At 44.8% G+C, this 25,489-nt stretch overlaps 2 protein-coding genes across 5 annotated transcripts in view; one reads left to right on the top strand and one right to left on the bottom strand.

Moving 5' to 3' along the window:
* LOC310669686 (uncharacterized protein) overlaps positions 1-25,489 on the top strand; it is a 151,335-nt gene that overhangs the window by 16,184 nt on the left and 109,662 nt on the right. The gene's annotated exons all lie outside the window — the stretch shown is intronic.
* The window catches only part of FIBCD1 (fibrinogen C domain containing 1), a 70,192-nt gene continuing 45,384 nt past the window's right edge, over positions 682-25,489 (bottom strand). For all 3 annotated transcript variants that reach the window (XM_083423825.1, XM_083423824.1, XM_083423826.1), the window contains 3 exons: positions 6,029-6,125; positions 2,931-3,110; positions 682-1,995 (listed from right to left, as the gene is read on the bottom strand). In XM_083423825.1, the coding sequence (XP_083279951.1) occupies positions 1,736-1,995; positions 2,931-3,110; positions 6,029-6,125 (537 nt within the window). In that variant the 3' untranslated portion in view covers positions 682-1,735. The remainder of the gene's footprint in view (positions 1,996-2,930; positions 3,111-6,028; positions 6,126-25,489) is intronic.

The raw sequence follows: 25,489 nt of genomic DNA, 5'->3' as shown, positions 1-25,489 counted from the left end.
GCTGAGACAGACCATTAGTTCATCTAGTTCAATATTGTTTACAGTTTTCCAGGATTTCAGACAGTGGGTCTCTCCCTGCCCTACCTGGAGAGAGATGCTGGGGACTGAACCTAGGATCTTCTGCATCTTTTGCTTTACCACTGAGCTCTGCCCCATTGAAAGTACAGCCCCCTCCTTGCTTGTGGCTGCTTCTCACAACCTCCAGTGTGTTTTCCTGCTCAGATTCTTTTGGCTCAGGGCCTGTGGGTGCCTTGTTACCTCTGTCTCTCCCAGCTTCAAAAGGATTCGCAAACAAATGTGGCTGATTCCTGTGGCTTTGAATTAGTTAGGCTGAGAGAAGATAGAGGAGTCCAGCTGTGCCTGAAGGCTGGCCATTCTTGGTTTGCATGTCCTGATGCAAATCATTACTCTTGAGGTGCTGACTCCATCCTTCACCCTGGTGCTTAGTATGTCCTTTTGTCCATAAGAACAGTGGGGCACCCTCCACTCTTCATGCAGCAACACAAAGAAAGTGTTGTAACTAGAGATGTGAGAAGACATCCCTTTTGGTTGTGCCATGTAGCTGTCACATGTAACACCGTTTCCATTCCGCTCCTTTTTGTCTTCCACCAAAACTACTCATCTCATCTGCTGTGATGAAATAATGTAACTTACACAATAAATTACGCAGGTGACATATGCTGTCATTACATTATCCCACCGCATTTATTTAATGCAAAGGAAATGCAGTGCAGATCGGGGGTGTGTGTGTGTGTGTAGCATAATCGGTTACAGATCATCGGCAGACTGGAAGCAACAACAAAGGCAAATACTGAAAATAATCGCTGGAATGATTTCTGTTCCAGACAAGAAGGCGAAAAAGCAAACTGTTTCAGCAGTTCCTGCTCCTGTTTCCTTCAAAGTTCTCTTGATGCCCCTGGTTGTGACAGCGAGGCAAGCTCACACCAAATGAACAGAGGTTGGATATGTCAAGGGTTCTTGAGTTGTGATTCCTGCTTCGCAGTGGACTAGAGTAGATTACTCTTTGAGTCCATCCAACTCTACGATTCTATGATCCAGGAGTCATTTTCAGTGCAATCCATGATGTGTGATTTCCTGACAGCACAGCAATATTTTCCTTTGGCTTTTCTTTGAAGCACTGTCAGTCATTCTCAGCACTGACACAAAGCTTTCCTTCCTTGCCGTGGGTCTATTTCATCTCCTTCAGCCTGGCCTTGTATGTGAGCTCACCTTGCCTAAAGATCAGGCTGTTGTTATAAATAACATGATTACATCTCTACTATGGGGTGGGATGCTGGATATGCTTGGACCACTAAGAGATTCACACATTCTAGGGGCCAGGTTCTTTGGCTATCGAAGCATCTCTTTTTTTTCATAAGAAGAATAAGAATAATAAGTAGTTGTTGTTGTCGTCGGGGTGGGGGTGAGTAAGATGGCTTCCATTGTGCAGCTGGGGAATCCTTCTTGCTTGTGTTTATATGGGAGACTTGTGGACTTAAGACAACCCTTGCTTTGGAAGAGGTAGAGCTGGTGCCTTTGCTTCCAGGAACCTGCTGTGCACATCAAGGGGAACTCTTGAAGTATTAAAACATTGGTTGGTGGGAAGGGGGCTCTTTCGGGTCCTGCTGCCCCAGACTCAGACAAAAAACAACACTGAGCTACAGGGGACTGGGGGTGTTGGTGGGGGTGGGGTGGGGATAGAGAACAAGTAGAGTGATGTGGGAAGGGGACTTAGCTAATTCTCATCTCTGGCAGGCCGGATCTTCATCTCGGTGAACTTGAGGGAGTACTGCCAGCCTGTCCACGAGGACCACTCGATGCCATCAGCGTAGGAGCTGTGGTGGCCCTTCAGGTACTGCCCGTTCAGGTTGGAGGTATGGCAATTGCGGTACCACCAGGCCCCGTGGTAGAAGGAGGCACAGTTGTTCTCTGAGTGGTCGTTGTCCAAGTCTTTGGTGGTGAACTTCATGCCATTGTGCTTCAGGAACGAGTCGCCTGCAGGGGGAAGAAGTCATTTGTCAGGGTGTGGTGAGGTCTTTGGAAAGGGCCACTTGGTGGACAGGGACATCTGTCCACAGAGAGTCTATTTTAATTTGCTCCAAAAGCTCTGAGCAGGTCTGTAAGAACATAAGAAGAGTTTGCTGGAGGAGGTCAATGGCCCATCTAGTCCATCATCCTTCCTCACAGGGGCCAACCAGATGCCTGTAGGAAACTCACAGGCAGGATTCTGGCACAAGCACACTTTCCTTTCCTGAGGTTTCCAGCAACTGGTATTCAGAAGCATTACTGCTTCCAACCATGGAGACAAAGCATAGCCATTTTGGCTAGCAGGTGGCGCCAGATCTGCACTAGGGGTATTAATGTCAACATTCTGGGACAAAGTAATGGAAGGCTGAAAAACTAAAGGTGCAGGTTTTGGTGAGGCTAAATGAATGAACAGAACTGTAACTCTACATTTTAGAAAGGGTTGTGCAATTCAGTTGAAATAAAATTTTGTTTAGTTTTGTTTTACGTCAATAAAACTATAAATATTTGCTTTCTGGGTTAGTCCCTGACAGCTGAGAGCCAAATTCTTCCTTGCAAATTGGACGTTCCGACTTAAATGTTCTTTCTGTCAGGGTGAAATGTCAATTTCTGACCTGAAGTTTCAATTCTGAGCAGCTGTTTTGAAGTGGAAATTTGCCGTTCTGACAGGCCCGATTGTTCCAATGCTATTAGCACCGGTGCTGTTCTGGATATAATGCATGGTCTTTTGAGCACAGAGCAAATGGCCTTCCTTCTTTCCTTATGATCCACGAAGAGGTATATACCCCAAACTTCCACAGCTATTCACAAACACACATCCCCAGTGCACAAATATCCACTGCACATGCGTATCTGTTTCCCCTCTCACACTCATCCCCTCTGCCCTAGGCACCAGGCAAACTTACCTGCTGTCCCAGAATAGTCAGCAATAGTAACTGGATAGCCATCTTCCTCAGGGTCGACAGAGAACAAACCCACTGAAAACGTTCCATAATGTGCATAAGCTGTGCCATTATCAAAGTCCTCTAGGTCAATGCGCAGCTCATAGTTGGCTTGCGTGGTCAAGGCATGGATCCTCTTCAGCCCTATTAAATGAGTTTCTAATCAGTTTATATGTGGGACATAGATGTGTCCTTAAATACATACATTACTGTTTGTCAGACACTGCATTTTATAAACAAAGAAATACAAACTTTGGAACTCCCAAACTATTGACATCAGACAGGTGCCTTTGCTGCACTCTTTCCAGCACCGGCTATAAACATTTTTTTGTTTAAGCAAGCCTATCCAGACATGTAGAATGCTGACATGTTTTAATCTCGGTTTAAACTTCTTGATTTTAATCATATTTTGAAGACTTTTAAATAGCTGTTTTGTACTTTTTTACTAGCAATTTCATTGTTTTATTTCTTTGTATACCATTTTGAGAGTTTGATATCTTTGGTTTTCGGGGGTTTTTTTTGCAATCAAGCAGTACCTCTGGTTGCGGACGGGATCCATTCCGGAGCTCTGGTTGGATCCTGAGGTTTCCACAACCGGAGAGACTGCTTCTGCGTATGTGTGTGTGGTGAAAGCCGGAAAAGTACTTCCGGGTTTGCTGCATTCACATCCTGAAGGATACGCAACCGGAGGTGTGCATATCCAGAGGTACCACTGTATGCATTTTATGAAATACATAATTTGCTATGTTCTTCTTAGAAGGTGCAGCTTTTTCAGAAAGCACCTTTCTTAAGGCTACCAAAAATATTAAAAATCAGACCTGCCTTAATGTGTGATTGGATGCGGGTGGCGCTGTGGTCTAAACCACTGAGCCTAGGGCCGATCAGAAGGACGGCGGTTTGAATCCCCACAACAGGGTGAGCTCCTGTTGCTCAGTCCCAGCTCCTGCCAACCTAACAGTTTTAAAGCACATCAAAGTGCAAGTAGATCAATAGGTACAGCTCTGGCGGTAAGGTAAACAGTGTTTCTGTGCACTGCTCTGGTTTCGCCAGAAGCGGCTTAGTCATGCTGGCCACATGACCCGCAAAAATTGTCTGCGGACAAACGCCAGCTCCCTCGGCCTAAAGAGCGAGATGAGTGCCTCAAACTCAGAGTCGTCCACAACTGGACTTAACTGTCAGGGGCTCTTTACTTTTACCTTTTCAAATGTGTGATGTGCAGATTTTGGAGGATTCTGCACTGGGTAGTTACCCTTAAGTTACAAGTAAGGAGGTTCTGACACAACGTCAGAAAGATCTTTCTGGTGGTAAGAGCTGCTCGACTGTGGAACCAACTTCCTCAGAAAGTGGTGGACTCTACTTCATTGGAGGTTTTTAAGCAGAGGCTGAATGGTCACCTGTCATGAAATCTTTAGTGGAGATTCCTGCATTGCAGGGGGTTGGACTAGATGACCCTCAGAGTCCTGTACAACTCTACAATTCTATGATTCTAAGGATGTACAAACATAAGAAAAGCCCTGCTGGATCTGGCCAATGGCCCATCTAGTAAACAATGACCCATCACAGTAAACAACCAGGTGCCCCATTGGAAAACCCACAAGCAGAATTCGAGCATAAGAGCAGCACATTCCCCTCCTGTGGTCCCAAAGCAAGTGGTATTCAGAAACTGGTATTACTGTCTCTGACTGTGGAGGCAGAACATAGCCATTATGACTAGTAGCTATTGATAGCCTTCTCCTCCATGAATTTGTCCAGTCCTCTTTCAAATCCATACAAGCTGGTGGTCATCACTGTATCCAGTGGGATGAAGTGAAGAAGTCCTTTCTTTGATCTGTCCTGAATCTTCCAACACTCGGCTTCATTGCATGTCCAGAAGTTCTAGGGTTATGAGAGAGGGAGAAAAACTACCCACTTTCTCCATGTCATGCACCAACTGGAGGTGGGGGTTCAAGAGGCCATGGAATATTAAGAGCCCAGCCAACACAACAAGGAAAGCTACTGTTGGCTGTTGTGTCATGTGCCTTCTCCACAATTTAGTCCCACTTCCCAGTCCAAACCTTCTCAGCCTCTGTTTCATGCAGCTTTTAGTGTGGACCTTCAGTGGCTGAGAGATGGGATTTCGCTGCCTATCAATTAGGACTTGCAAAAGCACCTCTCTAGAGGTGGGTGCTGAGTGGGGAGAAGGAGTCCTGCTGATCATTTCTCAATTAAGAGGTGATTTGGGGAAAGTTGTCATTCGCCGTGAGTGATGACTCCTTCTCTCCCTTTTTCAAACCTCTCCTCCATCACACCTGGTGTTCTCTTTAATTACCAGTATTTTAAGTTATACTTGCAGGCTGCAGGCTCCTTAGGTAGAAATCATCTCCACAACATGACACAACAGCCAGCAGCAGCTTTCCTTGCAAACCCCAACAGTTTTGATTCAGAGGTTTCTGCTCGCTGGCGTGCAGCTTATCTAGGAATGGGTCAAGGCCGGCATAACAGGGAAATTCCAAAGTGAACATGTGGTTGCAGGGTTTGGGACTTTTTTGTTTTGAGAAAAAAGCAGTAGGAGGCAACATGACAGAAGTTTGTAAAATTATGCATGACCTGGAGAGAGTGGGAATATCTTCCTTTCTCATAACACTAGAACTCATGGGTATCAAGTGAAGCTGAATGATGGAAGGTTTGGGACAGATAAAATAAAGTCTTTCTCTATGCATAGTTAAACTATGGAACTCACTCCCACAGGAGGCAATGAGGACCACCATCTTGGGTGAGGCAGCACTGCCTCTTTGCCTAACCTACCTCAAAGGGTTATTGCGGGGATTAAATGAGGCCCAGGACCTGGGAGACCTGGGTTCAAATCCCCCACTTGGCCATGAAGCTCATGGGGTGGAGCCAGTCACTGCCTCTCAGCCTATAACCTACCTCACAGGGCTATTGTGAGGATAGGATGAAAAGGAGGAGGAGAATCATGTGAACCACATTGAGCAACTTGGTGCAAAAGGTGGGATAAAAATAAATAGAGCCACTTCTCTGCCTCTTCCCCAAAGCTGTGATAACAAAGGCCAAGATGCACATACCGAGCCAGTGTTCTCCAGTCAGTTTCCCGAATCCATCCCTGTAAGCTTCCCACCCGCGGAAGAAATTCACGGAGCCATCCTCACGCCGCTGGAAGACCTGTGGTGGGAGAAATCAGTGCAGGATTAATAAGAACGAGTGTGTGTGTGTGTGTGTTCACTGGGGGGGAGGCGGGGGGGGAGCCTCCGTCAGCTTTGTCTCTGCCTCCCCCATTCACGGTCCAGTTTGAAGAGCGATGGTGCCGCTTTATCAGATGAAAGAGCCGAGATGCAAACTAAAAACCCCGTTAAATTGGCTAATTATGTTGGAGTGGTTCAGCGAAAGGGACTCTGAAGAGGCTTCCTGTCAGGATTAATAGGGAGGTTGACACTGAAACCAGAAATGTTATGTTACAGATATGGCGGCTATTAATTTTCTCATTCTAGGCTATCACCCAGGGAGCTTTCTTCCAGCCCAAGGGCCGCATTCTCTCCTGGACAACCTCCTGGGGGCCACAAGCCAGGCTAGGAGGGAGGCAAGGGTCATGAGCAGAGTTCAAGGGCACATTCCAGCCAGGCAAAAGCACCCAAGAAGGATACAAAGCATAGGTAGTATAGAGCGTGGCCTATGGCAAGAAGGAATGGCTGAGGAGGAGGTAGAGCCCAAGGGGAGTCCCAAGGGTTGGATCGAGAGGTCTCCAGGGATGCACTAGGTCCCTGGGACTGAGGTTTCCCAACACTGTTGTGGGGTTGTTGTTTTTTTAAGTAATGTGCAAAGCAGACATAAGAATATAAGATGACCCCTCCTGGATTAGTCCAGTGGCCCTTCTAGTCCAGTCTCCTCTTCTCACAATGGCCACTCAGATGCCTGTAGGAAACGAGCAAGCAGGAATTGAGCACAAGCGCCCTCTCCCCTCCTGGGGTCTCCTGCATCTAGTCTTCAGAAGCATGCCTGCAACCCATGGAGATTAAGCATAGCCATTGCAGCTAGTAGCACAGCCCTCTCCTCAATGCATTTTTCCAATCCTCTTTTAAAGCCATCCAAGTTGGTGGCCACCACTGCATCCTATGGGAGTGAGTTCCATTTTTTAACTATCCTCTGCATGAAGAACTACTGAATTGTATTCTGCCTTTTGGATTGCCAGCAGATCTCCCCTTAGCCATGTGTTATCTCATGATTGCTGTGGGGCACATGACCTCCCTTCAGGTGCCCATGGTCTGGTATTTGTGAGTGGTGTGCCAAGTGATAGGGAAGCCCTGCTGTGTTGCATTTGAACCACGGCATCTTATAGTCAAACCTTATATAGTGGTGAACATGAACATTTCAAGCAGGCTTTCATTTCTGGGCAACGAAAGAGTTTTGATTAAAGATTAAGCAATAACGAACTGTGCATTTACTGGTTTGCCTTACCCCCTTCTGCTGTGCTTCTCAAATTAGCCAAGTGAAATGTCCTCCTTTTGGTACTTTTCTTGCTTAATTAAACTTTGATCTATTGGCGGGAGAATCAAGAAAATACCTCCTGTGTCTGCTGCTCACCATTAATTAAGCGTCCATCCCCTGATTTAATGAAGCAGGGGCACATTTTGACTGGAAGGGCACCAAAAGGAAAGTTTACTTTCAGAACAGCTGAGTTCTCAAATCACTGGATTTTCAGCCGTGACCTAAAAGGCCTTTCAAAGTTGCACATACAAGTACAATGGCCCATCCATTTACCGTATTTTTTGCTCTATAAGACGCACCAGACCGCAAGTTTTTGGAGGAGGAAAACAAGAAAAAAATATTCTGAATCCCAGAAGCCAGAACAGCAAGAGGGATCACTGCGCAGTGAAAGCAGCAATCCCTCTTGCTGTTCTGGCTTCTGGGATAGCTGCGCAGCCTGCCTTTGCTCCATAAGACGCACACACATTTCCCCTTACTTTTTAGGAGGGAAAAAGTGAGTCTTATAGAGCAAAAAATACGGTACTTTAAAGAAGCACTCTGGTGATGGTAACCGTATTTCCACTGGTGATGCCAATATGCCACCATTACCCTCAGGCTAATAATGGTTGGAGGGTTGGAACTGGGGTATTATTTCTAACAGTGGCAGGGAACCCTTTTCCGCCAGAGGGCCACATATTATGGGCAACCTTCCAGGTGCCAGATGTAAAAGCAGGCAGACGTGAACTTTACCTCCACTAAGCTAGTTTCATAGGCACATTGAAAGCTGCTTACACCGAGAATCAGGTCAATGGTCCATCTAGCTCAGAATTGTCTACACTGATTGGCAGCAGCTCTCCTTCTTCATATGTGTTACTTCAAGACTGGATTACTGCCATGTGTTCTATGTGGGGCTTCCCTTGCATTGATCCAAAAGATGGAGTTAGTGCAGAATGCTGCAGTCTGGTTGCTGACAGGACTGAGACATTGTCAGCATATCACACTTGAGCTCAGAGATCTGCACTGGCTGCTGTTTTGCTACCAGGCCAAGTTCAGTGTGTCATTTCATTTCATTCGGCAGAACTGGCGCTCTTACAGGTGCCACATAATACCCACCCTGCATTTTTAAGTAGTATGGCAGCAACTCCCTGCCTATTCGTATCAGGCAGCTGGCTTCATTGTATTCTTTTTAGCACCGGCTAAAAACATTTTTGTTTAGACAAAGATGTCCAGATGCTTAGAAAGTTGATGTGGGTTTTAATCCGTTTTCAGTCTATTGTTATTCTCACCCTTCAAAAGTATTATGGTTGTTACTTTTCCTTTCTTGTTTGATCCTTTCTGTAACCCGCTTTGAGACCCCTCACCCCCCATTTTATTTTGTTTACAATCAAGCAGTTATAAATTTTATGGAACAAATAAATAAATACGTGGAAAGGCAGCATTTTGGGTATAGGGATCCCAAACAGTACCGGGTTTTCTAGCTTAAAACCAGCAGTGAGGGAATCCAACTGGCATCAAGGGAAGTTGGGAGGTTCACACATTCTCATTCCATCCATCACTGTGTTCTGTGCTGGACTCAGTTTCCAAACCAAGAAGCAAACAGCTTCTGACCAGCTTACTCTCTGTGCATTTGTCCAAGCCTCTCTTTAAAAACAAAAACAAAAATACCCCCACCTAAGCCAGGGATCGCCACCATGTCTGTAGTTAATTTTGCAAGTGTGTGAAATATTTACAGTCAATTGCATTGGGTGATAGGGAGTTGTAGTGTTCTGTGGGAGTGTGTGTGGAGGGGGAGGGGAAGAATTATCTCTGACTGATGTCCTCCCTCTCCTGTTTTCTTCCCATGAGCTGCACAAACATCCCCCACCACCAAACCCTTTTGCTATGGATGATTCTTCCTGAACAGATTCGGGCAATTTCATGCTGCATAAACTGCCCATGATTACATTATTGCAGTATCTGGAGGTTGAGCACCACCGCGGCCAGCATATGCTTCAAAATCCTGATGTGTTTCTGTTGCATCACAATGGAACATTGTTAAGGGGCAGCCAGGAACTGGGCTCCCCACAGTCTTAGTCTGGGGCTGTGTGCTAACCTGGACAGACAGGAAAACATGGATGGATTTATTTATTTTTTTAAGGTGGGGAAAACAACAACATGATTTTTTCTTTTCTTTTGCAAGGGCTGTACTTCAGTGGGGGAGCACATGCTTCAAACAAAAAGGTCTCTGGGTCCATCCTCTGCATCCTCAGATGCGGCTAGGAATGTCCCTTTCCTGAAATCCTGGAAAGCTGTTGCCAGTCAGTGTGGACTATACTGAGCTCGATGGATGAATGGTCTGACTCAGTATCAGACAGCTTCAGGTGTTCCTACTTAATTCAATCAATACTTAAGAACATAAGAAGACCCTCGCAGGATCAGGCCAATGGTCCATCTAGTCCAGCATCCTGTCCTCACAGTGGCCAACCAGATGCCTATGGGAATTTGACAATCAGAATCCGAGCACAAGAGCAACACCCTTCCCTCCTTAAGTTTCCAGCAACTGGTATTCAGAAAGCTTTGCTGTCTCCAACTGTGGCGGCAGAACATATCCATTGTAGCTAACAGCCATCATCAGCCCTCCCCTCCATGATTTTGTCTAACCCTCTTTTAAAAGCATCTAAGTTGATGGTCATCAGTGCCTCTTGTGGGAACAAGCTCCATAGCTGAACTATGCGCTGTGTGATTCTTCAGAACAATGAGGACTAGAATCTTGTTTATTGTGGCTAGGGGAAGGAGATAGCTCAGTGGTAGAGTGCACCATTTGCATGTAGAGAGCCCCAGAAGAGGCAGATTTAGGGGGGCATGATGGGTTCAGTCGCACAGTGTGCAGAGAGCATCAGGAGCACTGCAGGAAGTACTGTAACTGTGCTGTAGAATGGAAAGAGAGAGGTTGGGTGTGTGTGCTGAATTTTGGTGTTGCGCAGGATGCTGCTGAAATTTGAGGCCCCAAAGTCTGCCACTGGTCCCAGGTTCAATCCCCAGTGGAATCTCTAGGTAGGGCTGCAAGAGAGCCCTGCTCAAATCCTTCCTATGCAGCGTTAACATACCAAATACCTTCAGAATCACAAGCCCACTGTCCCTGAACTCTGAAAATGTTTCACTCTTGCCTGGATGGAGGATACAGAGGAGCATGTGAGTAAATTGATACTCGTTTCAGCAACTTTTGCTTATTGGGCTGTCCAGTCCTACTCTGTGGCCCCCAGAAGGCTGCTTAGAAGGCAACATGGCCCTTGAGGCTGGGAAGAATTGCCTAGCCCTCCATTAGATGCCCTGCCACAGCTCCGACCAACTTTGCAAGCCCTAGTTTGGAGGCTGTGACATGATGCTCACTCATCAGGCTCGCCTCTGATCCAAGCAGTACTTACCTTCTAGAATTAGAACCCTTAATTTTTATCCCTGCATTGAGCGCTTGAGAAGCTGCCTTCGCTAAGCCCCTTTGAAAGGGGCTTTGGGCCTGAACAGTTTGACGGCTGAAGGACACTTTTGCTGGAAAGGGGCCCAAAGCTGATTGCTAATGGAGAGCTTTTCTTGGCTCCCACATCAGTGGGGCATGGGGAAGGAGGGAAGGTTATGGGAGCAGGAGATAATGCAAGCTCCTTCATTAAGCTGCTTTGACCTCAGGCTGCAAAGTAGGCCAGTTGTCCACGGCACTGATGGAGGAGGGTTTGGAGGGGCTTGAGTTGCATTAGCAGAGAGCTCTCCCTCGCTCTCATTCTCCTCTCCGCAACCGTCCATGTAAAGGCCTGATTACACAAATGCCTTGAGAGATTAGTGGCCCGAACAGCTTTGGTGATAAATGCCTCTTTGCTGATTATCCCCCTTTGTGGAGGTGCAGAGACAGCCATGCATGGACCCCGAAGTGGCGCACAACGCCACAGCCACAGTTCCTTTGCCCCTCAACATGACTTGTTATTTTTCCTCCCCCAGAGCTGATTTCTCTGTAGCCATGTGGGCTAGAAACCTGAATCTGAAATCAGGGGAATTTGCCATCCCTTTTAATCTTGCCATCAGTACGTCATATAAGAAGGTCTAAAAGGATCCAAATATGTCTGGTCACAGCCAGGGAGTCCCAAGCAGATTAACACAGCCATCAGGAGGAAAAGGGTTTTGCTAATAGCTAAGGTGTTGCGGTTGGGTCTGTATCCCTGAGGACTTAGTTTTATTGCTGGATCACAAAGGGAAAGCATTCATAGCTTCAAAGACAAGGGTCAAGAACTCAATACTCAAGTGTTCTATTCCAGGGTCAGAAAAGAAATTGATGTTGTTTGGTAAGGCTGCCAAGCTATGATTGAAAAACCAATGGCTCCTTAGGCAGTTCAGAGACAGGCTGTGCTGGGTAAATCTGGGGAATGGTGGCTGAATACTACTAGGGTATCAGATTCCAATATCATTTTCTTCATAAAAGATGGCTTTACACACAGGTTCACGTCTGTCCACCCCTGGCATGGCCACGAAGAGGAGATCAGAATTTTCTGTTTTAAATTGAACACACTTTAGAATGCCATCCCAAACTAACCATAATAGTGGTTAGTCTTAACTATGGTTTGTCAGAAAAACCAACCTTGTAAACCACAGTTTGGAGTCATTTTGTTTATACAAATCATCATTAAGATTAACCACAGATTATCCATGTTCAGGCATCACAGCAACCAGTCAGTGGTACAAAATGGACACAAAGCTTTTGAAATGCTTGCAAGCTGGGCCAGGCGGTGGGAGGATGCAAGCACCCAAGATCACTGCAACTTGTTTTTGTTTAGTGTTGCACCTGGTTGAAGCCACAATACGGTTGGCAATAGTACTGTACTTATTGGAGGCAGACTACAGGAATCCTGACTACAGGGCTTACTTATCTCCTCATTCAACCCCAAAATTTACACGTGTGGGTTTCCTGCCTGCCCCCGGAAGTGATCCGTTGTGACCTTCCTGGAGGTACTTGCAGTGCATTTGAGCATTCAAGCAATTGGCCTCAATGCCCCCCTCCCTCACTGCCCACAAATCATCCAGAGAGTGACAGCAACAGTTTTAATAACCAGGGACCACTCGAGAGTGTATTGCTTTGATACTGCATTAACTTCACTGGAATAAAGGACTGCCACTTATGTGTCACTGCAAAAGAGGTGCACATATATTCATAAACTGTGCATCTGCTCTTTTGTATGCATAGGTCCAGATTTAGACATACCGTAATTGCTATAATTGAAATAGACTGCATTTCACCCTAATAGAGAAGGCTGTGACCAGGTGGCCTCTCTGCCTTCCAGGTGCTCACCATTGATGGACAACCACAAAGGCCCCTCCTGCTCTCCCCTCTTTGGGTCTGTTAACTTTACAGCCCTTCACAGCCCTTCAAAACAGAGCAGTGTCCTTCAGCCTTCAGTCCCCAGATGTTGCTGGACCACTTCAGCTCCCAGCATCCTCCCAGCAAGTAGAGAGAGAGAGAGAAACATTTTTCAGGCTCTCTCACAGCACTAGAATTTATGGACAGCTGATTCAGGAAGGATAAAAGAAAAGAATTTTTCCACACAGCACATTGGTACACTATGGAACTTGCTCCCAAAGCAGGCAGCGATGGCCACCAACTTGGATGACTTTAAAAGAGGATTAGACATGGCTATCAAAGATTAATAGCCATGATGACTGTAGCTCCACCTCTGTGGCTGGAGGTGGTAATGCTTATGAATAAAAGTTGCTGGAAACCTAAGCAGGGGAGATTGCTCTTGTGCTCAGGTCCTGCTTGCGGGTTTACAATTGGGACACCTGTTTGGGATGACATATGGGCCTTTGTTCTGATCCAGCAGCCAAGTTCTTCTGTTTTTAATTTTGCGGAAAGCTGATCTGGGTTCTGTACATCCTCACCCCAGAAGTTACTTATTTGTTTATTTCATAACATTTATACACTGCTTGTTTGGTTTATGGTTGTTTTTTTTTAATATAAAAAAGCCTCAGTCTGCTCTACAAAAGATAAAACAGAAAAATCAATAAAAACATCACACCCATACAAAAGTTAAAATACTAAAACAGATGAAAATCACCTCAAGATTCTAAGCATCTGGCTAGGCTTGTCTAAACAGGGATGTTTTTAGCTGGTGAAGGCACCTGCTTGATCTCAATAGGCAGGGAGTTCCAAAGTGCAGGTGCTGCCACACTAATTCACTGAGTTGTAACGGATGTGGAATGGGTATTATGTGGCACCCTCAGCAGTGTCAATTCTGCCAAAGCAGTTGAGTGCGCACATGTTGGGGACATTCCAGATTCAGGTGAAAGAAGATGGTTTTCTCATTGTTAGATTCTATGCAACAGGTATGCAGCAACTTTTTTGTGGAACATTTGAAAAAGCCTGTTCTTGCTTTTTCTTACTAGATTAATTGGGTTGTATCCAGTGCTATTATCCTAGAAAAAGAGGTGCTGGAACTCTCAGTGAACACCTCACTTGGAAGGGCATATTTTAAAAGTTTAACAATCCTTTACTACATCCTTTACTACATATTTTGAGACTTTAAAACTCTGCTGGGGTTCTCTCAACAAAGAGTATGGGCCTCAAACTTGGATCTTGGCATCCAGGAATTCTCATTTTCTCTCTCTTTTGCACCAGTAAATATTAGCCAATCAGTCCATATGCCAATGTTTGTCAAGTTCAATGTACTGATGAGCTTAACATACAAGGTAAATAGAACTAACTCTCTTCCCTGCTTTGCTGCCTGGGGGCAATTCTCACTCGCTGCAGGCGAGTAGCTATTTCAGAGCCTCAAAGAATCGTGAACGTTCTGTACATATTTTTTTGTTGTTACACATCTCCCCTTCTCTTTTCACTTGGCTTTCAAGCTGCAGGTGAATTGTGTAAGTTTTTTGACCAGTAACTAGAGCTTTTAGAGTATCATTGAAACAAGAGTTGGGGTAAAAACTACAAGTCAAAACCAAAACAGAAAACATAAATGGCCATGTCTGGGGGGATATTGCAACCCACTAGTTAAACACTAGTGTCACTTCTGAAAAAGAAAGGAAGGAAGGAAGGAAGGAAGGAAGGAAGGAAGGAAGGAAGGAAGGAAGGAAGGAAGGAAGGAAAGGTGTCATGACAGTGCAGTCAAACAGAATTGACTCAGAGGGTCAAAGGAGCAAAACCTAAGTTTGTCTTAACATGTTAGTGATGTATAAGAGGTTCTGTCAGAAGCCTACCTTGATTTCTTGTACAAGAAGAAAATTCTCTCTCCTTCACTCATGAGGTTCTGGCTATCCTCACAAGTCCATGTTGGGACTGAGAGAGCTGGATTGGAATTGATCATCTGAGGAGCATAATGTAGAATCATAGAATTGCAGAGTTGGAAGGAGGACCCAAGGGTCATTTAGTCCAGCCCACTGCAATGCAGGAATCACAGCTAAATAATCCCTGACAGACGACTACCCAACCTATGTTTAAAGACTTCAGATGAAGAAGCTAAAAAAATGAATTTCAAAAGGGACAAATGTAAGGTTCTGCACTTAGGCAGGAAGAAGCAGCTGCACAAATATAAGATGGGTGACACCTGGCTTACTAGCAGTACATGTGAAAAGGATTTAAGGGTCTTGGTAGACCACAAGCTTAACACGAATCAACTGTATGATGCAGCAGCAAAAAGGTGCTGGTACTCACCATGAAGTTGTTACAGCAAGTGCCACACATTTAACCAGTGCTTTACATCTAGGAAAATGGTGCCGGTATTGCGGAGGATGTTGACAAGCTGGAATATATGCAATGGAGGGCAACCAAGATGATCAGGGGGCTGGGAACCAAGCCTTACGAGGAACAGCTGAAGGAGCTGAGTATGTTTAGCATGGAGAAAAGAAGATCTGAAGGGTTGTCACATGGAAAACTGAGCAAGCTTGTTTTCTGATGCTCCAGAGGGTAGGACCTGAACCAAAGGATTAAAATCCCATGAAAGGAGATTCTGATTAAACATTACAAAGGAGTTTCTGATGGTAAGTGCTGTTGGACATTGGTGGCTCTCCTTCATTGGAGGTATCCAAACAGAGATTGGATGGTCATCTGTCAAGGATTCTTTAGCTGTGATCCCTGCATTGCAAGGGTTGGACTACATTATCCTTTGGATCCCTTCCAACTCTACAATTCTATGATTCTATGGTCAAATACACTGGGACCCTGCCAGAGAAGGGCAGGAAATAAATTTGATGATGATGATGAAGAACAATGGGATAAGTGAAGGCTATTGTGGAATGCTCCAAAGGTGTGGACAAAGAGTTTCTGCAGGATATGGAAGAGGACAGCGAACCAATGCAGGGATTTGAAATAGGATATTTATGATTATAGGTGGGAACAATTTTGGCAACGAACTATTTGATATTGCCATGACCAAGGAAGACTAGGAAGCAATAATGCAGCAGAAGGCAAGCAGAGTTCTAAAAGATGAAGAGGAGATAGGTTTTTGCAAAAGTGTGTAATTTATGTAAGAAGTTCACACACAATGCTCACAACAGGACCAAATGAGATGGAACAGACCTTGGCTTGAGTGCCATCGAGACAAAAATGGAGCATAATTTGCAGCTTGTCCTACCATAAGTCTGAAGCCCCGAAATGCATTTATCTGGGCCCTCTTTCACATCTTTGCCCTGCATGGTCAGTCTGATGCTCAAGGTCTGGATTTAGCCATGACATGTCTAGCATGCTGACAGACTTGTTGAGGCATTTTGCTGCCAGCGTGTTGCCTTGATGTTAAAACTATTTTCTCCTCAAAGCTGAGAGGATCCTGCTGACTGGGCTGGCTTTAAATAGGCACATAAGTATTGGAGTTATCATCTCCCACTGCCCTTTGAGAAGTCGCTGTTTCAGTCCTTGGAGCACTTTTGAAGCTGTGAGAAGGTACGGAGAAAGGTGGCCTTTCTTAACCTTTTCATGAGAGACTCCATCCTTTTCTCCTTCAACTCTTTTTCTCCAACCCAGATAGCAGTGAGGAGGAAACAGGGATGAGGTTGCCATTTAATTTTAATGATTTTATTAAGGTTATGTTATTACAATTCATTGTCAAAACTATTATATATGAAACATTCTTGTTTCCTAAGAAGAAAAAGAATGAAATATAAAGGGGAAAGAAAAAAGGAAGTGTATAAGGAGGGGAAGAGATCAGGGGGGTTTTTCCAGCCAGAACTCGCCAGAACTGTTCCAGCATCTCTCAAGTGGGCAATACTGCCATTATAAGAGAACAAGGGAGGTGTTCATAGTGAGTTCCCACACCTCTTTTTCTTGAAAAATAGCACTGGAAGGGATAATAGAACAAACAACAAAAATTCTATAGTGCTGTGAATAAATTAAAGGGGGAAAATATATAATCATTTACACTGGCATTCCAGAAATGTAAGAATAAGGCCCAACACGGCTTAATAAATTTGCTTTCTTGATTATTATGTATTGCATTTTTATTATACAGTATTGTTATGAGGGGGTGTGGCAGACTCCCCATAGTCTCTACATTCAGTGGAGTGGCAGAATCTGAGCAAAATCATAAATTCCTGAATTTAGCAAGAGCTGGGAATAACATCAGCAAACATGTTCATGAAGCCAGCTTGGTAATGCCTTGCTGGGGGTGGGTCATTGAAGAAACGATGGCGCTGATAGCCAGCTGTCAGCCCTCAATGGAAGTCATCACCCAGGCAGAAGGCTCTGCCAGTCACAGAAGGAAGTTGCCAGGGTAACAAGGGAGGTGATGTCACCACAGGAAGGGAGGGTGTCCTTTTACAACTGATGATCTGGGAGCAGGGGTTTCTGGGAAGAAGGAGCAGGAGGTGGGCAGAACTCTATGCAGGGACTGAAGGACTAAAGGGCTGGGCTGGAGCAGGCCGCTAACAGAGAGACACAGGGATGGGGCTTAAGGTGCCTCTAAATCCAGTGCTGCACTGCTTGGAAGGACAAGCCCCTCTTGGGATGTCTCTCTCTCTCTCTCTCTCTCTCTCTCTCTAACTCAGGTGTAAATATGTGTGAATAAACCATATTTCTAAGACACTGCAGTCTCCGTTGTGCCTGGTTTTTCCCAAGTAAATGCAAACCCTGGTTAATTTCCAAGAACCTTGAAATCTCTTGCTACCACTCAGTAGAGGTTGGGGTGGCCGGTAACAATATGTAAGTTTCATAATTAAGGCAGTTTGCCAGGTTTTCCTTAACTGATCAGATATGGCAAGAGGGTCTTTATATTTCTACTTTGGGGCAATACACTGTTTTGCTGTTGTTAGCGGTGTAGTAGTCAGCTGGAAATAAGTACTAATTACTTTAGAGTGAAGCATCAACAGGAGAGTTATTTTAAGGTTTCTCGGGAGACATTGTCGTTTAATTTGAAAAAGCATGTGGCAGGGGGGAAATGGTTGCCTTCGCGAATTACAAGTGCATCAGAAAACCACTTCTTCTTGAGCATCATATCTTTTGTCAGAAGGGGAACATCTATAAACATTTGAAGTTGCTTTATACCGAGTGAGACCAATGAACTCAGTCCTGTATGGGTGGACTGGCAGCAACTCACCAGGAATGCAGACATGAATCTTTCCCCTGCTCTACTTGGAGATGTCACTGGGGATTAAACATGGGACCTTCTGCATGTAAAGCAGATGCTTTACTACTAAGCTACCACCTGTCCCCTAAAAATAAAGTAAGATTCTAGTCCTCATGGTTCTGAATAAAGGGCTGAATTAAATAAGAACACAGGTCCATCAGGAGTGCTGTTGTCTGCACTCACTGGCCACAGCTCTCCAGGGTTTCGGGCAGCCCTAGCTGGAAATAATAATAATAATAATAATAATAATAATAATAATTTATACCCTGTCCACCTGGCTGGATTTCCCCAGTCACTCTGGGCGGCTCCCAACAGAATATTTAAAATACAATACAATGTTGGGGATTGAACCCAGGACCTGCTCTACTCCTGAGTTACAGACGTTCCTGTTGAACATAGGAAGCTACCTTATATTGAGTCAGAGCATTGGTCCATCTGCCTTAGTATTATCTACCCTGACCGGCAGCAGCTCTCCAGGATTTCAGGCAGGGAGTCGTATCCCAGTCCTACCTGGGGATGCCAGGGATCGAACCTGGGAACTTCTGCATGCAAAGGAGATGCTCTACTACGGAGCTACAGCTACCTCCCTGCTCTGTAGCAGTGTGGTCACACAGATTGAATCTCAGGTGCTCCTTTTTACATGTGGCACAATGTGGATTTATGTGGCTTGTGCCATTCTTTGAATCCATACAAAGCTTGCATCCAATTTGTGCTCAGTTTATTTGTCAGAGGAGGAAACCAGCAAGCCCTCAAGAAGCTGAGTGAATCTCCTTCCTCAGCATGTCATGGGCTTCGCTGGCAACCTGAGCTGTAGATGAAGAAATTATATGATCTCATCCAAAGGGATTTATAGAGCAGCATGAGCAATTTAACCTATGTCCTGGCTCCCAGTAGGCTCTCAGAAACTGTGGAGTGGGGAGCATGTTGACACAGTGTGAGAGAAACAACCTGCTTATATCCTGATCTGGTTCAGACAAATTGATTTGACTGTCCTGGAGTAAGCATGGGTTAAAAAAGAGAAAATAGCCACACATTTATCAGAGCGGTTCCACAAGCAGGGCTAATTGTATTCGGTTCAAATTTAAAGATCCACCTACCTAATTTGCAATATGTGAGCCTGTGTGATGTAGTGGTTAAAGTGCCAGAATAGGGCCTAGGAGACCCAGGTTTGAATCCCCACTTGGCCATGAAGCTCATTTGAGTGACCCTGGGCCAGTCTCTCAGCCTAGCCTACCTCACAGGGTTGATGTGGGGATTAAATAAGGGGGGGGGGGAGAGAACCATGTATGCCACTTTGAGATCCTTGGAAAAGAATGTGGGATAGAAATACAGCAAATAAACACAGTTATTGATCAGCATTCACAGTTAAATTTTGCAACACACTTCTCTGGCCAAATATTGTGTACAAAAATGCATATAATAGGGTAAAGTGTGCATAAATGTGTGGAGAGTAGTCATGGATATAGCACACCCAAGTGCATTTTATTGTAACGTGTGCGGATTCAAATGAAGGTACAAATAAATGTACAAATATAGGGTACATATAAATAAATGAATGTTAAACAAACAAACAAACAAATAAATAGCTATTTTTAATAGCTAGCTAGCTCTGTGTGTGTGTACATAAAAATGTATGTTTTGGGGGAAATCCAAACTTGGCAGCAGGGTGGTTGGGAAAATGAGAAAGCGAGAAAAACAAAAACTGACATCCTCATGCGTACGTTTCCTTCCTTTTTAGCTTTTCTTGAAGAGCTCCAGAGCCTTCAAAACCCACCTTTCAATTCCTCCCTCACACACTGATGTCTGCTCATTTGGGCTCACCTCATTTACCTCACAGAATTGCCTTAGTGAAACTCAGGTTTCCCGCCTTAAAAATATATATATTAAGAAAATAGCTTTAAAGCTTTTAAGAACTACATTGCAAATCACTATCTGCTCATAGGATCCCATTTCGTTTCCCTCACAGAATTGCTCTTGCTACACGTTCCTGAGGGTCTGGGTTCAGTTTCTCACCATTTTTTGTTTTTAAAAGAGCATCAGGGTGTTCAACAATTGCAGGCAAAATTTGAACATGCATAATTTCCCCCTCCAGTAGAGAGAGGAATTTCTGGTATTCAAGTAACTGTTAAACAGAGAGAGAAGCTCTGACAGGCAAACAGTACAGCTGGTCACCAACAGGGACTGTCCCTCTTATGGACACAAAACTGCAGCCCTCTCCCCTCATCCATAAGGACCTAGTTCTTGCTCTCAGCTGAAGCTGGAGTTCCCTAGGCCCCATCATCCATTCCTTCACACAGCTCTCTGATTCCTTAAGCCATGGACTTAAAGAGACACTGGGTAATTTGCTTTTCTGGAAAGGTGCCATTCACAGCCAAGCGACCGCCTTTTCTAACTCATGTCCTCATTTTCTAGGGTAACAAAGGGCCTACAGGTTATATAACTGCAACTATAAGGATTATCAAGTCAGCTTTGTATACTTGGATTTTTTTTATTTGGCTTTCTCCAGTTTCACTTTCTTAGAAACGGAGGTGAGGCCTGGCTTGGCCTGGCCTAGTCTGACCGATGAGGGATTCCCTTAGTCCTCTCACAAAGCACCAGCATGCTGACTCTGCACAACTTGCTGCCTTATTTATTGGCACTTATGGATTACTTGTCTTCCTACAGGTATAAAAATGTAAGGCTGCCAACGTGCAACCCCCATTGGAGGAGTTATAGTGCCACATCACAATTCTGGATTTGCGTGAAGTTGGTGAGCAGGGGAGCAAAAGAGGAAGCAAGTTTTTAAATGGTGGTTTTAAACAACAGCATGGGTTTAAATAAAGCTGTTTAATGTGGTATCGTAGTGCTTTAAATGTATGGCGTGAGTGTGATCTTAAGTCAGAGTCATTCTCAAGATGATCAATGGCCTGGAAACCAAACATTATGAGGAACAGTTGAGGGAGTTGGGTATGTTTAGAGGAGACGAAGCGGAGACAGGACAGTCATTTTCAAATATCTAAGCTAAAGGGCTTTCACATGGAAGATGGAACAAGCTTGTTTTCTCCTACTCCAAAGGCCAGAACCCGAACCAATGGTTTCAAGTTACAAGAAAGGAGATTCTGAATTATCATCAGGAAGAACTTCCTGGTAGTAGGAGCTGTTCAAGAGTGGAATGGTCTTCCTTGGGAGGTTGTGGACTCTCCTTCCTTGGAGATTTTTAAGCAGAGGTTGGGTGGCCACCAGTCATGGAAGCTTTAGTGGAGATTCCTGCATTGCAGGGGGTTGGACTAGATGACCCTGAGAGTGCCTTCCAATTCTACAATTCCATGATTTTATGAAATGCAAAGTGAACAAAATTTATCCCTATCCCTATCTGGCAGGAGGAAAGACAGCAAAACAAAAATGTTATGTTGCTTATTCAGATAAGCCAAACTATCCCAGGCTTTATTTTCTCACCTCGGGGTAACCTGGCTGTCTGTAATACCATGCCCATGTGATTTTACCACACACCAGGTGCAGAAGGTGTGATAAAATGGTTTGCCTCTCTGGCAGCTCTTAATTTTACAATCCACTCTCATTTTCAACCCAAACGCTTCCATCGCCACTAGCCACAGTGTTGATGGCAGAGATTGTGTCTGCAAGTCAAGAAAAATGGATGGGTCCCAAGTGACACCCTCTGCTTCTCCTCTTAACTAACGAGCTGCGATTGAGTCCCCAAACAATTTGTTCCGACAGGTCTTTTGCTCCTGACCAGTGTCTATAATAGATGTGTGCGAGATTGGCTTGAACAGAGCAGGGAGAAGATATTATTCACATCCCTCATTTCCTCATGAAAAGGGTGCTGGGCAAATCGTACATGATGTTTTGTCAGGGATCTGGATTGGAGGAGCTGCCATGAATCAGGCCTCTGACCTGGCGATCGTAGTGTATGCTTGTAGACATCTGCCAAGCTGTCACCAGCATCACACTGTCTCCTGGCCCTGATTTCAGTAGAAAGACATATGCAGATGGCTCTGTCATGTCACCATGGCTACTGAAGTGTAGGTGGGTTCAGGCATAACCCAAAGACCAGATTTCAGCTCAAAGGGATTTATTGTAGCAACAGGAACAAGACTAACAGGGCCCAGTATATACATCTTAAGACGGCTCAGGCGAAACACAGGCGAAACACAAACCCCACCTGTGATAGGTCGTCTTAATGCTGCAATTAGAGAATCACAACACTGGCCTATCTCAGCAGGGATTGGTTGCCTGCCAGCTATTAACAATGTCATTGGAGGGTTTTAGACTCCTCTCTGTCTTTTGTTATGCAGATGGTTCCTGAGCTCCAGGAGGCCTAGGCCTGTATTGCATGCATACAGCCTAGCTTTGGTCTACAGTGCCTGGATACATAACAGCTTCTTAACTGTCCACCTTCCCTGTAGGCCCCAGTAAACAAAATATGATCCCTCACTCAGTTTTCACTATGCAATCATTTAACATGTAGAGTTGGAAAAGGTTCAGAAAAGGGCGAGCAAAATGATCAAGGAGATGGAGTGCCTCTCTGATGAGGAAAAGTTGCAGTGCTGGGGACTTTTTAGGGGAAAGATGTTAGAGGTGGCATGATAGAACTTTATAAAATTATGCATGGCATGGAAAAAGTGCAGAGATAAAATTCTCCCTCTGGAAACTAGAAGATTCAGGACAGATAAAACGGAAGAAATTCTACATGCAATGCAGAGTTAAACTATGGAACTCACTCTCACAGGAGGCAGTGATGGCCACAAACTTGGATAGCTCTAGACAAATTCATGGAGGATAATTTTATCAGTCTTTATTAGCCAAAATGACTCTACCTCCACTGTTGGAGGCACCATGCCTCTGAATGCTGGGTGCTGGGAATCACAAGGGGGGGGGGGGGAATGCTGTTGTGTTCAGGTCCTGCATGCAGGCTACTCGCGGGTCTCTGATATTGCTGACACACACAATGTCCCTTTATGGATATGCCACCACGATGCATGAAAATAAAAAGAGCCAGAGACCCAGCTATCCCAGCATCTTGTTCTCACAATGGCCAACCTCTGGGAAACCTGCAAGAGAACCTGAGTTTCAATAGCAACTCTCCCCTCTTATGCTTCCCAGCTACTGGTATTCAGAAGCAAAGGAGGGAGAAATCAAAATAGCTGTGTTGGATTAGGCATGTGCCATTTAGTCCAGCATCCAGTTCTTACAGGGGCCAACAAGGTGCCTCAATGGAAGAAAGCCTGCAAGCAGGGCCCAAGCACAACAGCACTCTCCCCTCCTGTAGCTTCCAGCAACTGGTATACAGAAACATTGCTGCCTCTAACATTTGAAGTAGAACATGCCCAATATTTCCATTATGGGTAGTAGCAGCAATGCTCCTTCGATGGCTGTGTGTACAGTGGACACTCTGGTTTCGAATGTGATCCGTGCGGGATGCACGTTCACAAGCCGCAGCTGTGCGTCTGCGCACACGTGGATTGCGATTCAGCGCTTCTGCGCATGCGCAAACCACGATTTAGCGCTTCTGCGCATGTGCAACCTCTGAAACCTGGAAGCAACCCGTTCTGGTACTTCCAGGTTTCAGCAGTCCATAACCCGAAAAAACGCAACCTGAAGCGTCTGTAACCCGAGGTATGACTGTGTTCCTTGTACACCATTTTGAAATCTGAAGAGTGCCGACCTGATTGTTTGACAAGAGTGATTTTTCTACCACTTCTTAAAGCCAGTTCTCAGTATCAGCCTGTCTGTAGGTATCTCCTACTTCAGCTATCTTTTTGACTTTTCAAGTTCTCGTATGAAGCTGCTCTTGTCACGATTTGTGATTTTTCTGCTCCTGTCTCCTTGCCTCACTGTTTTGGCATTTCTTCAGCCTCGTTCATTAATTTCTCCAGGCTGGCGTTGTTGACACAAACTAGCCCCCAATCTAGCATCTTTGCCATAGACATGAATTGCTGTGATGACCCCAGCGCTCTCTGGGAAGGTCACATCTATGACTCTCCTCCCAGAGGGGAAACTTGTTAAATTTCTGCCAATGACTTCATCTTGCCTTTAGAAAATGGCAGGTCAGGAGATGGAACTGCGTGTTAAGAGCCACTGATAAACCTTCAGTCACTCTGTTGTGTCTTAAGTTCAAACACCCTTAGGGTACATGCCCTGAAACCACTTCATGTGGATCAGTTACTCCTTAATATCATTTAGCCACCCTGTTATTTTCCTGGATACTTCTGCCGATGAACTCTTTAGCCCAGCTGAAAATTTTGCTTTCTTGCCATTTGCTGAAAGTGGAATGAAAATCCCACTACTTCATTAGCCAGCAATGGTGATCTAGTTCTGAACTTTTAAGAAATCAACCTTTTAGTTTGGCAGCACCCATGGTTTGGAACTCCCTGCCTATTGACATCAGGCATGCACCTTCGCTGTACATTTTTCTGCACCTAAAAACGTATTTGTTCTAACAGTCCTGTCCAGACATGTAGAAACTATCATGTGTTTAAATCTGGTTTTAGCTTAAACTGTTGGTTTTAACAGTATTTTGATTTTTTTAACATTCATGTTTTCAATTTTTTATGATCATTTTAATGCTTGTTTGCAAACCACATGGAGGTTCTACCTACAATCAAGTGGCACATATGTTTGGAAGGGCTCAGAGGTTGAGCACGTGCTTTGCATGGAGAATTCCCAATGCAATTTTCCAGGGAAGGTTGGGAGTGTCCCCTGCCTGAAACCCTGGAGATGGTTTGGGGAGAGTCAGTGTAGACAATATTGGGGTAGATGGACCAACGTTTTGACTCAATATGAGGCATCACTTCCTATGTTTTTATTTCAATCAGCTCCTTATTCAGAACCATGAGGATTAGGACCTTAATTCTAGGGAAGGGCTGTACCTCAGGGACAGAACCATGTTCAATCTCCAGGTACAGCTGTTGGTAAAATAGAGCCAGGTGAATCACTTGTCTGAATTCAAGTTTAAAGCACCTTCATATGTACACAGGTGCTGCACAGGAAATAAACCAGAGCACTCTCCAAGGCTGGGCTCTTCTTTCTGGGAAACCACATTTCTCCCCTGAGCTCAAAATGCAAGACAAAGCCATGGGCAAAATGAAGGTATGGTCTTGCTTATAAGAGTGTTGTGGGTATCTAAGTTCCTAATGAACTGCGAGAGTCTTTCTCCATGCACAGCTCTGCCCCCACCTTCTTGGCTGTCTGCTTGTCACACCAAGCCGCAATGAAATCTAGAAACTAATTTTATGCCTAGAGATAAACAAACAGAACATCTAACCATGCTGGCATACAGACCATCAAGTTTAGTACACAAACCCTGCTTTTTATGTGTGCTCCATTAATAATAAAGTCGGCATTATCGCAATATTTTGCATTTACTCTTGTATAGATTTATTTCCCATCTGCTCCTCTCCAGAAATGAGTTTATTTTACATCGGCGTGATGATGCCAGGGAAGGTTTGTTTTATGTATATTACTTCAGAACCCCAAAACATAGAACAAAGTACAGTGATA

The sequence above is a fragment of the Podarcis tiliguerta genome, assembly GCF_965153285.1.
Source record: "Podarcis tiliguerta genome assembly, chromosome: Z".
NCBI classification, from domain to species: Eukaryota; Metazoa; Chordata; class Lepidosauria; order Squamata; family Lacertidae; genus Podarcis; species Podarcis tiliguerta.
The sequence above is the reverse complement of the archived record's forward strand: the minus strand, read 5'-3'. Positions and strand labels throughout refer to the sequence as shown.